The sequence below is a fragment of the Capricornis sumatraensis genome, chromosome 10 (assembly GCF_032405125.1).
Source record: "Capricornis sumatraensis isolate serow.1 chromosome 10, serow.2, whole genome shotgun sequence".
Taxonomy (NCBI): Eukaryota; Metazoa; Chordata; class Mammalia; order Artiodactyla; family Bovidae; genus Capricornis; species Capricornis sumatraensis.
The window spans coordinates 15713505-15726799 of record NC_091078.1 but is presented as its reverse complement, the minus strand read 5'-3'; the positions used below and the strand labels follow the sequence as shown (position 1 = coordinate 15726799).

The 13295-nt window shown below is 40.6% G+C and overlaps 1 protein-coding gene across 1 annotated transcript; it reads left to right on the top strand.

Annotated features, from left to right (window-relative positions):
- The first annotated feature begins 12015 nt into the window (after positions 1 to 12015).
- Positions 12016 to 13295, top strand: CHCHD1 (coiled-coil-helix-coiled-coil-helix domain containing 1). The gene is made up of 3 exons (XM_068982957.1): positions 12016 to 12147; positions 12273 to 12391; positions 12987 to 13295. The coding sequence occupies exons 1-3, from the start codon at positions 12024 to 12026 to the stop codon at positions 13098 to 13100; spliced, it is 357 nt and encodes a 118-aa protein (XP_068839058.1). The 5' UTR covers positions 12016 to 12023; the 3' UTR covers positions 13101 to 13295.

Here is a 13295-nt window from a genome sequence, read left to right as displayed (position 1 = left end):
CTGGCCTGGGTAATTCCATCCACTATGTGTAGTTCATGGGGTCGCAGTTGGATTTGCACTTTCATGTATACATATATGATGCTTCCACTAGGGCCCTGCACTTATTGTGACCTTTGAAGATGTAGCCAACCAAAGGTATAATTTAGGCTGGATTTCACTGTCAGGGTGATTCTTTTCTTTTTTTGACTGTGCCACACAGCTTGTGGGACCTCAGTTCCCTGACCTGGGACTGAATGTGGGCCCATGGCAGTGAAAGAGCAGAGTCCCAACCACTGGACCACCAGGGAACTCCCTTTTTTCATTTTATTCAATAAAAAATGCCCTTCAAGGACTTCCTTAGCAGTCTAGTGTTTAAGACTCTGCCTTCCAATGCAGCGGGTTAAGTTTGATCCTTAGTTCCCTGGTCCCGAACTAAGATCCCACATGCTCCAAGGAACAGCCAAGAAAAAGAAGGGCCCTTCATAACAATATGGACTTTTGCAGAAAAGAACAAGACAGACCTTTGAAAATACTTACGTTAAAATTTGATACAGTACGGACTCTTACAAAAGCCAAATTCAGGACTCTGATTTGTAAGCATGCAAGCTATTTAAATCCAGACACCGGTTTATATTGTATACAAAATACAGTATTACCCAAGCGTAAACTAAAGTTAGGAGTCACATTTCATTATGTGCAATAAAATGGGTAGGCAATGGTTATGCAAGGTGTAGAATCATTCTTACTTCTGTTTAATTACACCAGTTCAACTGGCATTACCTTAGCACTTTTATGTACAAAGTAGGCCAGTTGTTTAGGAACGATTGTGGATGGGGACTCATCCCTGGTTTGTGGTCAGTGCTTCCGAGACTTTCTTCTTTATTCCTCTTACCACAAAAGTATTCACAGAAGAGCAAGGTAAGCCAGGTGCTACCTTTCTACAAGGGAAAGCAGAACCAGTAGCCGCCACATGGCTCTCCAACTAAGGGCTTCACTTTCTCTGTGGAGAAAGCAAGTAATGTGAATTTTCTGTGGTTTGGGGCCCAGTCTGCTCTGTATGCCTCAGCAGGCTTGAGGTTATTAGTGGTAGAAGTGTCCAGTAGGAATCAACTTTATTTGTGTTGCTGGAGTGGGGGTAGAGCATGGGGCTGATGCCTTTATAATTCCCAAGAGTTGCTATTTTCTATTATCTCAGGTTTAATTTTGTATTAATAAATGGCTTCTTTTTAAACAGTGTCTCCTGCTTGATTTTATTTCTGGGGTGAACATGGTAAAGTTGGAGACTTGCAAAAATATTTCAAACATTTGTTCATTTAACAAGTATGTATTGGCACTACTCTAGGCCCTGGGATATAGCACTGAGCAAGACGGACAAGGTCCCTGCTCTCACTATGTGTACATTTTAACTGGGTGTTGGGGTTAAAGCTGTAAACAAACAATAAATGAATAAAATAATCCAGACTATGATAGGTATAATGAAGAAAATAAAACATGTTGATGGTGGTTTGGATGGAATCAGGGAACTCCTCTTTGACATGAAGTGAGACTCAACGGAACAAAAAGAACCAGTCATGCAGAGATAAATGGGACGATTCTAAATATCTGTGACAAGTGATTAGCGCACACTCAATTTACATAACCAAATAAACACTGCTCCTCCAAAGTAATCATCTTATGAACTGTAAGGCTGTCCAAGTTATCCTTCTATTACCAGAAACATTTCTTGGAGATCATGTGTAAATGCCTTGAGCATCAGTGGTACATCTTTGGACTGAGTTTTGTAAACAGCTAAGTCACTTCAGAGGGGCAGGGGGAAAAGGTCACTCAGAACCAAGTCTAGTTAAAGCTAGGCATTACAATCCAACGGCCAAGTGTATAAACAGAGATGATACTGCAAAGTATCTTTGCAGGATTGGCGAGAAGATTAAATAAAACGATGAATGTGAAAAAGTGCTTAAACCTCACCCTATCCAATGAGATCACTACAAATGAGAAAACTGTCACGTCCAGCTCGACAGCACAGATTTCCCCAAAGCGCCACTGTGGCGAAAGAATGAGAAACACTCAAAGTTACAGTGGGGATCAGGGGACAAACAGCCCCACGAGGTGAAGGCACCCAAACTGACCTCAAGTCTGCCTTATTACACTTTTTGAGACTTGCTTGCACGTGTTTACGTGAGCATAGCAGGCCAGGTGGCCTTCAATGATAATCCTGTGCAGCTAACATTTAATATTTTTGTATCCCTGTTTTTCTGCCTCAAGGACAGAGACCCAGGTAATCTTTATGCGCCTCCCAGGCACCAAGGACAGGAACAGTCCGCTGATGGCTTTCCATCCCCAGGTGGCCATCCTGCTTTCAAGATGTTTGCTGTTCCCACCTGGATTCCTTCACAGTCACATACTGAGTCATGTCCTCTCAGCAGGATTGTGTAACTCTTTGGTCAGGCCTTTTAGTAGGCCTGTCTCCTACATCTCCCCCTTTTTGTTTCTGTAGATAACTGAATATAGTCAAGAAGGCTAATTGTTGCTGCTGCTTCTTTCTTATTCTTCTCCAGACTATACAGAGACAAAGCGGAATGATTAATAAAACACTGCAACTAATTATAAGTCATAACCATAGGATTTGATTTGCGAGGATTTAAGGAAGACAGTTCATCAGCTAGAGCATTAAGCAAAGAAGAGCCAGTAATCACATCAAGTTTTTTATTAAACATGTCTAGATTGTCACGTTGTAATTCTTGTATATCTAATGTAATATTTCCTTGATTTAGTAAATGTCGTTTAACCTTATCCCAGTTGAAAGTTGATTATATTTATGTGCAGTCACACAGAATGATGTGTAATTCCAGTCACACTTTTAGTCTTGTTTTTGTAGACTTACCAATTTATCTAATAAAATAACAGAATGTTGTAAGTCAGCCACTTGTGAAGCCAATTTTTCATCTATTTTTTGTTGAGCGGGCCAAAGAACGTCTGCATCCTTAGGCCATTCTTGTACAAAATGAACACTTTGAACAGACTGATGCAATGCTATTCTGGCCACTGCTGTAGTGGCGGTTATTGCTATAATTCCCAGAATAGCTGCTATTAACATACCAATAAATCTTTTTGTTCTTTTAAAAGTTGCTTTTATAATTTCTTCTATGGCATAGAGTAGGGCTTTCTTGCCAGCCTCTCTGTAAATCTTCTGGTATCCAAATACCTGAGTTTTTAAAACATAAATACTTTGCCAAGATTCACTGAAAGGAATGGTATTGTTTAAACAAGTATAAAAAGAACAATTTATACAATTTATAAGACCAGTAGAGATGTTCTATATCGCTGGCCCTAACACAAATACAAAAGGTAATCTTACACAGGCCTGAATAGTTGCCTTAGGATCGTTTAAGATATATTCAGTATAATGGCCATTGCAAGCCTTAAGGGTTTTTAAAGCCATAGGTGTCTTCCAAATCTCATTATGTACTGGGTGATGGATAAGTTGAGGAATGGGGGGAGCAAATCCCTCTACTTGCCATATCAAAGATGCATTTCCATATGTACTAAGTGTGTCATTATGATATATCCATGGGCTAGAGATATCTGTTCCTTTAATCTTAGGGGTTCCTCTAGGGCCCCAATCTATAGTCTGTCCCTCAGGAGTTTTTAGTGACAGATGACCTTCAGACTGTCTACCATTTTTCCACTGGATCCAGTCCTCCATCCACACCATGTCCTATTCTTAAAGCATAGCCTGGAAGATTAGGAGGACTATAATGTATGGTGGAATTTTCTCTTTCTTTAAAAGTAAGTGCTGTTAATAAGAAAAAAGTGTTCTTATTCTCTCCAGGCTTTTCTACAATAGAAAGCCATCCCTGGAATCCTATCTTTAAACAGAATTCTCCAAATCCTATACAAATGGATGTGCTGTCTGTTCTTATTGTATAATTTTTTAGAGATCGTCCTTCTTCTTCCTTTTGTAAAGGAAGGCTTTGATCATAAGGACCAGGAAAGCCAGGCTGAATCATTGACAAATATAGGAATACTGAATCTTCCTATGTAATGGGTCTTAATAAAGGAGGATTGGGAATATATGCCCAATAATGACTGGAATCAGCTTGAACACTTACCGACACTGTGATAAGGGTTACCATAGCCAGTAGTAGATTGGCAGATGTTTTTGGAAGGCCATGATGATGAACTAGGCTCTCAGCTTCCTGTGATAACTTCTTTATCTGACCCCAAGTGGGTATTGTAGCAGTTCACGTTCGCTTGGTCTTGGCAGGCCCAAGTTCTAATGTAAGGTACGGCATGGCAGGCGTCAGAGGTCGGGAGGGTGGGTCTATATCAAATCATGTTTTTTTTCTTTCCAGTACCAGATTCTCCTCCTCAGGATCCATCGGTGTTCATTTTCCTCTATTAAGACAAGAGCATCCCCTCTTCCTTATTTAAGCATGACACCCTGCTTCTGTTCCCTGTCCTCTTCCCACAATATTTTTTGCCAAACCTCCTATAAGGAAGAAACTTTAAGGGAAGTATCTTTAGTCTGTTGTGAAAAGTTCCAGTGAACCTCAGCTGCTGGTTTCTCATATGGCCCTTATGTCCAAAAAACTTAGAGTAAAAAGAGCTAGAGCTATTTTATCCTTAGGGGAAACAGGTCCCAAGCCATACTGTTCTCCCTTTTTTTTTTGTAGTGTAAGTTTTAAAGTTCAGTGGGTACGTTTAATGACGGCTTGTCCTTGAGGATTATAAGAAATGTCTGTACAGACCAGTCAGCTAAAAATTTTTGAAAGATATGACTTTTATAAGAAGGCCCATTGTCAGTTTTTATAGTTTTTGGTAGGCCCATATAGGCAAAAGCTTGTCGTAAGTGAGGGATACATTGAGCAGTTGACTCTCTGTTATTAACTGAAGCAAAAATCATTCCAGAATATGTGTCAATGGAAACATGTATTAAACCTTAATTACCAAACAGGGCATATGAGTAACATCACTTTGCCATAAGTCATTAGGATATAATCCACAGGGATTTATGCCTTCCTGATTCATGGGCACTACTGTAGAAGTCTGACAGGTAGGGCATTGAAAAACAATATTTTTAGCTTGTTGTCAGGATAATTGAAATCAGTGTTGTAATCCTCTGACATTAATGTAAGTTAAATCATGAAACTGAGTGGGAGTAAGGAATGTAGTTAATTTAATACCAATCTGGTCATTACCTTCTGATAAACGTTCTAGTAATTGAGAATGAGAGCAGATATGAGTAATATGAAATGGAAATTGTCAATTTCTAACTATATCTTGTAATTTCAAAAATAATTGAAGAATGGGAAAGTCCAAGACAGGAATATGAATAGTTTCTATCTGGAAAGTTACCTTAACAGCATATTGAGAATCTGAGATACTATTAATGGGTATTAGAATGTCTGATAGGACAATAATTATGGCATCTAGTTAAGCTTGTTTTTTAAGAAAATTAATTAATTTAGAAGATGGGTAATGACAATCAATTGTACCAATAAAATCAGATAATGCTATCTGCCATTCCACGCTTTGTGGAAAAAGTCATTCTATCTGATCTTTAGCCAAAGGAACTACTATATATTTGGGATCATATCCTGAAACTTGTCGAATAAGAGTCCTCAATTTAAAAATCAATTTACTAATAAGTCTACATAGGTAGTCAATAATTTGGTTTGTTTATGGGGTTAAAATACCCATTCTAATTATAAATTCTGATAAATTCATTTTGCCATATTATTCCTGTAGGGGAATGAGGTTTAGGCATAATTAAAGCAGTTAAAGGTTGCTGAATATCAATTCAAGATAACTGTTTTTCTTGTATGCTTTGATTCATTTCTTGTAATTCTCAATTGGCTTCAGCTGTAAGTGTTCATGGACTGTTGAGATCTGTATCTCCTTTTAGAGTATTAAATAAAATTTATTAAATAAATTTGTCAAAGCATAATTAGAGATACCCAGTGTAGGTCATAACCAATGAATATCTCGTAATAATTTTTGCAAGTTGTTCAGAGTATCAAGGTGATCAGTTCTAATTTGTATCTTTTGAGAGGATACTGTATGACGATTAAGAATGTATCCCAAATAATTATTTTCTGTATTTTATCCGGGGCAATTATTAAGCCAAATTCTTTCAATATATTTTGAGTGTCTAAAAATATATAGTGCAATAACTGATTATCTGGATGAGTCAATAAAATATCATCCATATAATGTATAACAAAAGCTTGGGGATATTTTTGTCTAATGATAGATAAGGGCTGATTAATAAGAATTTGACATAAAGTAGGACTGTTCAGAAGCAAAAGATATTAAGAAGAGGTGGCAAGAATACACAGAAGAACTGTACAAAAAAGATCTTCAAGACCAAGATAATCACAATGGTATGATCACTCACCTAGAGCCAGACATCCTGGAATGTGAAGTCAAGTCGGCCTTAGAAAGCATCACTACGAACAAAGCTAGTGGAGGTGATGGAATTCCAGTTGAGCTATTTCAAATCCTGAAAGATGATGCTGTGAAAGTGCTGCACTCAATATGCCAACAAATTTGGAAAACTCAGCAGTGGCCACAGGACTGGAAAAGGTCAGTTTTCATTCCAATACCAAAGAAAGGCAATGCCAAAGAATGTTCAAACTACTGCACTATTGCACTCATCTCACAGGCTAGCAAAGTAATACTCAAAATTCTCCAAGCCAGGCTTCAGCAATACGTGAACCATGAACTTCCAGATGTTGAAGCTCGTTTTAGAAAAGGCAGAGGAACCAGAGATCAAGTTGCGAACATCCTCTGGATCATCGAAAAAGCAAGAGTTCCAGAAAAAACATCTATTTCTGCTTGATTGACTATGCCAAAGCCTTTGACTGTGTGGATCACAATAAACTGTGGAAAATTCTGAAAGAGATGGGAATACCAGACCACCTGACCTGCCTCTTGAGAAACCTATATGCAGGTCAGGAAGCAACAGTTAGAACTGGACATGCAACAACAGACTGGTTCCAAATAGGAAAAGGAGCACATCAAGGCTGTATATTGTCACCCTGCTTATTTAACTTCTATGCAGAGTACATCATGAGAAACGCTGGGCTGGAAGAAGCACAAGCTGGAATCAAGATTGCCAGGAGAAATATCAATAACCTCAGATATGCAGATGACACCACCCTTATGGCAGAAAGTGAAGAGGAACTAAAAGGCCTCTTGATGAAAGTGAAAGTCAAGAGTGAAAAAGTTGGCTTAAAGCTCAACATTCAGAAAATGCAGATCATGGCATCTAGTCCCATCACTTCATGGGAAATAGATGGGGAAACAGTGGGAACAGTGTCAGACTTTATTTTTGGGGGCTCCAAAATCACTGCAGATGGTGATTGCAGCCATGAAATTAAAAGACGCTTACTCCTTGGAAGGAAAGTTATGACCAACCTAGATAGCATATTGAAAAGCAGAGACATCACTTTGCCAACAAAGGTCCATCTAGTTAAGGCTATGGTTTTTCCAGTAGTCATGTATGGATGTGAGAGTTGGACTGTGAAGAAAGCTGAGCGCCAAAGAATTGATGCTTTTGAAGTGTGGTGTTGGAGAAGACTCTTGAGAGTCCCTTGGACTGCAAGAAGATCCAACCAGTCCATTCTGAAGGAGATCAGCCCTGGGATTTCTTTGGAAGGAATGATGCTAAAGCTGAAACTCCAGTACTTTGGCCACCTCATGAGAAGAGTTGACTCACTGGAAAAGACTCTGATGCTGGGAGGGATTAGGGGCAGGAGGAGAAGGGGACGACAGAGGATGAGATGGCTGGATGGCATCACCAACTCAATGGACGTGTGTTGGTGATGGACAGGGAGGCCTGGCGTGCTGCAATTCACTGGGTCGCAAAGCAACTGAACTGAACTGAACTGAGGACTGTTCATCATTCCTTGAGGTAAGACAGTCCATTGATATCTCTGACTAGTATTAACACTAGACAGTAAAAGCAAAATTAGGAGCATCAGAAGAATCTAAAGAAACAGTAAAAAAACCAATCTTTTAAGTCTATTATTGTAAGATGTCATTTTTTAGGAATCATAGATGGTAAGAGAATACCTGGCTGTAAGGCTCCCATGGGTTCCATTACTGCATTAATTTTTCTTAGGTCTGTTAATATTCTCCATTTACCTGATTTCTTTTTTATAACAAAAACTGGGGAGTTCCAGGGGCCAGTACATTCAATTATATGTCCTTGTTCTTTATGTTCTACTATTAGCTCATATAATGCTTCCAATTTTTCTCTGGTTAAGGGCCACTGCTCCATCTAAATGGGTTTTTCTGAAAGCCAAGTCAGTTTTAACGCAGTCTTTTTTGAAGCAGTGGCCGCTAGGATAAATCTGGATTTTGGAAAGGGTTATATCCCATACTGGACATAATTTGTTTAGCTTCTGGGGATATAGTGGGTATGGTTACATATGCTCCCCATTGCATTAATCTCATCCCACAAAATTGATCGGAATATCTGCAACCAGAGGTTGCAAAGTGGCAGTTTGTTGTTCTGGGCCTTTACAGAGCATAGTTTGAGAGCTTTGAGAGATATTATTCATAGTCCCTATTCCTGTTATAACAGTAGGAACTGATTTTAGTGGCCAGGAATGAGGTCAATGTTTTATAGCTATTTTGAAACATCAGCTCCTGTATCCATGAGCCCAGAAAATCTCTTTTCCATTATCTCTATATCTAGTTTTCGTCTCTCATCAGTAACACAGGTCTGCCAATATACTTGTTTTCCCGTACTTCCAAATCCTCCCTCTCTTTTCCTAGGGGAATTATTAATCTTTATGTAAGGCAAGAGAAGGGAGTTATGTAATTCGGTCTCCCTTATTTATTTCATATGGAATACTAGCACTCATCATAACATGAATTTCCCCTTCAAAATCTTCAGTGATTCCAATTTGTACTTGAATGCCCTTTATAGTTAGATGACTACTACCAATCATAAGCCCAACAGTATTTTTTGGAAGAGGACCCCATATTCCTGTAGGAATTTTACATATTCCCATAGATGGCATCAATAATTGATTACCTAGGGCAGGAATATCTACTGCTGCACTGCCTGAGGTTGTTGGGAGTAAATCATAGATTGATTATTTTCTAATATTTGGGTAGGATATGTGAATGGGACTGCATTCTATAAGCTTGGATTGTTTTGGGAGCCCCTAGCTCGGCCCCGAAAGGCATTTCCCAACAGACGAGTCCCGTCTTTATGAAATTTGGAATGGCATGGATTAGCCCAATGATTTCCTTTTTGACATTTAGAACATAATCCAGGGGCTTTAGCTTCCCCTTTTCGATCATTATTATTTTTTATTTTACAATCTTTTTTCATTTGTCCCAGTTTTCCACATCCATGACATTTAATTTTATTGTCCTTTTTTCCTTTTGAAAGGGCCTGTGCCAATAACTGCATCTTATAGGGTTCTGATCCAATATCATGACACGCCTTTATATAATCTTCCAAGTTGCTTCCCTGAGCTTTTTTTTTTCTTTCTTCCTTTTTTTTTTCGTTTTTTCCCCCGAGCTTTTTTCCCACCCCACCCCACCCCCAAGCTTTTAAAGGTTGGAGAGACTTTTGGCATTCAGAGTTAGCAGTGTCATAAGCCAACAGCTGTAAAAGCATGTTCCTTAGATCAGGCTGAGATACCGTGCTCATTAAATGTTTTCAAAGTCTGGCTATCAAGTCAACATAAGGGTCTCCATTAGACTGTCTAACTTGTGTAAATGATGGAGTAGTATGTCCAGGAGGATTAAGCTCTTCCCAAGCTCTTAAACATACAAATCGTACTTGGGAGAGGACCTGCTCATCAAATTGTAACTGAGCCTGTATTCCAAAATATCCTGCTGACCCCATCAGCTGTTGCAAGGAAATGTTAATAGATGGATTTGAAGCAGCATTTTTAATGAGCTTGTTGATTTGTTTCATCTTGCCACCAGGTTTTAAATTGTAAAAATTCAGAGGATGAAAAACAAGTTTTTGCAACCATATCTCAGTCAAAAGGGATCAGCCTTTCAGCTTGTGAAAGTCCTTGAATCAAACCCATAGTATATGAAGAGTTAGTACCATATTGTGTACATGCTTGTTTTATCTCTTTGACTGTCTTAAAAGGAAGAGGATGATAATCATTAGTAGTAGCACCTCGTGGATCCTGTGGACCAGGGGAAACCTGAGTGACTACCACAGGGAGGGCTAGGGCATCTTCACCCCCTTGAAGTTGTGCCTGTCTAATTACCCTTTAAAAGGGAGAAATATGGTTGGGCACTGTCAGACGAGGTTTCAAAATGCCATCATCCCACGGAGTCTCCAGATCTAAAGGGGGTGGCTCCATTAAGGGTGCTGAAGGATGAGCCACATTAACCATGGGAAGAATCATTACTCCCATACGATTTTGTTTTCTTTTGCTCTTTTCGTTTGGGGTGCAGAGGTGCTTTTTCCCCTTCAGAATCACTATTCTCATATAAACGAGATTCATTCTCTGACTGTTCATGTGTTGTCTCTACAGAATTTTCAGAATCGGAGGCTTCTGAATGTAAAGGTCCTAGCGTAGTGCTAATAAGATTCCCCAGTGACCAGACAAAGGAATACATTCCCCACTATAAGCTCTGCGTAGGCAAAGCATAACTTCTTGCTATTCTTTATACCTTAAAGTCCCTCTATCTGGATCAAGTCAATAGCAATGTTTTCCAATAGCAGAAAGAAAGTCTTTTAAAGCAGAATGAGAAACTTGCACTCCTGAGCTTTTCAACAAAGTCTTTTAAGACTTGCATATACTCGGTATGCTTAGGGCTTCCCTTGTGGCTCAGACGGTAAAGTGTCTGCCTACAATGCGGGAGATCAGGGTTTGATCCCTAGGTCGGGAAGATCCTCTGGAAAAGGAAATGGCAACCCATGCCCCATTGTTAACCTGATTGAATTATCCACGGGGTGTACTCACCAGGTACTTTCCACATCCACCTCTTCGGTCAGAATTCCCCGAGTTCCTTGCCTCCTAAGGAGAAGCTTCGAAAACTGGTTTCCGTTTAAGGTCCCTGTTGGGGTGTCACTTGTCGAGTCCAGCTCGACAGTACAGGTTCCCCAAAGCGCCACAGTGGCGAAAGAATGATAAATACTCAAGGAAGTTACAGCGGGGATCAGGGGACCAACACCCCCACGAGGTGAAGGTGCCCAAACTGATCTCAAGTCTGCTTTATTATACTTTTTGAGACTTGCTTGTACGTGTTTACATGAGCATAGCAGGCCAGGTGGCCTTCAATGATAATCCTGTGCAGTTAACATTTATCCCTGTTTTTCTGCCTCAAGGACAGAGACCCAGGTAATCTTTATGCGCCTCTCAGGCACCAAGGACAGGAACAGTCTGTTGATGGCTTTCCATCCCCAGCCGTCCATCCTGCTTTCAAGATGTTCGCTGTTCCTTCTTGGATTCCTTCAGGAGTCACATACTGAATCATTTCCTCTCAGCAAGATTGTTTAATTCTTTTGTCAGCCCTTTTAGTAGGCCTGTCTCGTACAAAAACGATTCTTTAAGCAGCAGCAGCTGTTCAAATAAATGAACCTATTTTTCTTCGCGGCTTCGAAGTGGCTCTAAAAGTAATCAAAACCAACAGTTCTTTAAGGTTTATTAAAATTAAATCATCCCCTAGTTAGCATCTTTAAGTCTCACATTTTGATCCGCTCCCATCCTCTCTGTCCTTGCCTATGTCAATCACTCTCTAATGCAGACTTTACCACCCGAAACTTGCGCTCTTACCTGGGCGTTCCTGGCCCAGTACTGCCCAAGACTTCAGGGCCCAGAGCTCACAAAAGTCAGCGTGGACCCACAAAACAGCCCCAAAGATTCTCCTCCTAACCTGCACGTGTCTACACGAGCCAGGGTCCGAAACCGGAATCAAGGCGACACCGCCAAAAAAAGAAAGAAGAGCATCCTGGGGCGGGAGGTGGGTGGGTTGCAGCTGAGCCTCATCGGGCTCGTAGGGGTCACGCAGGGTCACGCACGGCGCCGCAGAGCCTGCCGGGAGCTCCGTGCGCAATGGCGACGCCAAGCCTCCGGGGTCGGTTAGCACGGCTTGGGAATCCGCGGAAGCCTATATTGAAGCCCAATAAGCCCCTCATCCTAGCTGACCATGTCGGGGAACGGCGCCGGGAGAAGGGCGGTGAGTCGTCTGAGCCTTGGAGGCCCCAGAGCGGAAGCTGGAATAGTGCCGAAGGCTACTGGGTGGGAGGGTCGGAAAGTAAGGGTTTCTTTGTGACTGAGGATCCTCCCGTTCTGCCCCTCCAGAGGCGACCTGTATCACGGAGATGTCGATAATGATGGCTTGCTGGAAGCAGAATGAATTCCGCGACGAAGCGTGCAAAAAAGAGATCCGCGACTTCTTCGATTGTGCTTCGAGGGCTGAGGTGACAGGAGGCTTCTGGGGTGCCCTTTTGGGAGGAAAATAGAGGGCATTCAGTAGCGGTTCTTCCTGTTCTTGCTTGGTGATAGGAAAGTCTCTCTCATTCTGAAAGGGAGAGGAGATTTTTAGAAGCTGCTTGAGTCACGCCAGAGTGGGAAAGGTTACTGTTTTGAAATCGCTGTGATGCTGAGTGATTTGTTTCATTGCTTTCAGCTTCACCGGGTGCAAAATGAGGTTAATAATTAATACTCGCTTTACAGAATTTTTTTTATCAAGCGAAGACATGCATGGGAAAGCCACTTGTTAAAATTTAAATTGCTTTTCAAATAGACATTATTGTTTAAACTAGAGACAGTAAAGGACAGGTTGTTTGGTTTCCAGACTAAATTGCCAGCTGGCAATTGTATACTAAATTGTATAATTCAGATTTTACAATCATTCGTGGATCCCAAGTCCTATGAATGAAAGGGAACTGGGAAGATGAGATAGATCTCCAGTCTGGTTAACACCTTAGTGTAATTTGGGTTGTGTGAGAACTATTAGTTTAGGTCAGGGCCAACTTCAGAGCTGTCATTTTAATTTTTGTTCTGTGTTTTCAGGCAGCCCGAAAAATGAGATCAATCCAGGAGGATCTGGGACAGTTGGGGAGTTTACCCCCCAGGAAATTGAATAAGCTGTTACAGAGGTTTCCTAACAAGCCTCACGTCAGCTGAAAACGGAGAAGCATTTTCAATGACTGGACTTAGCTTCTGAGAACTAAACAGAAGCATTTTAGAGATATTTGCATTGCCATGCTCTCTTTGAAGAGTAGAAGGAGGCAAAACACTCTTTTTTTTGTCTTTTTTTTTTTTTCCCCCCTTTGGAAACATTATGTGGGTGGAAATTTTGCTTTATTTTGAAATAAAATC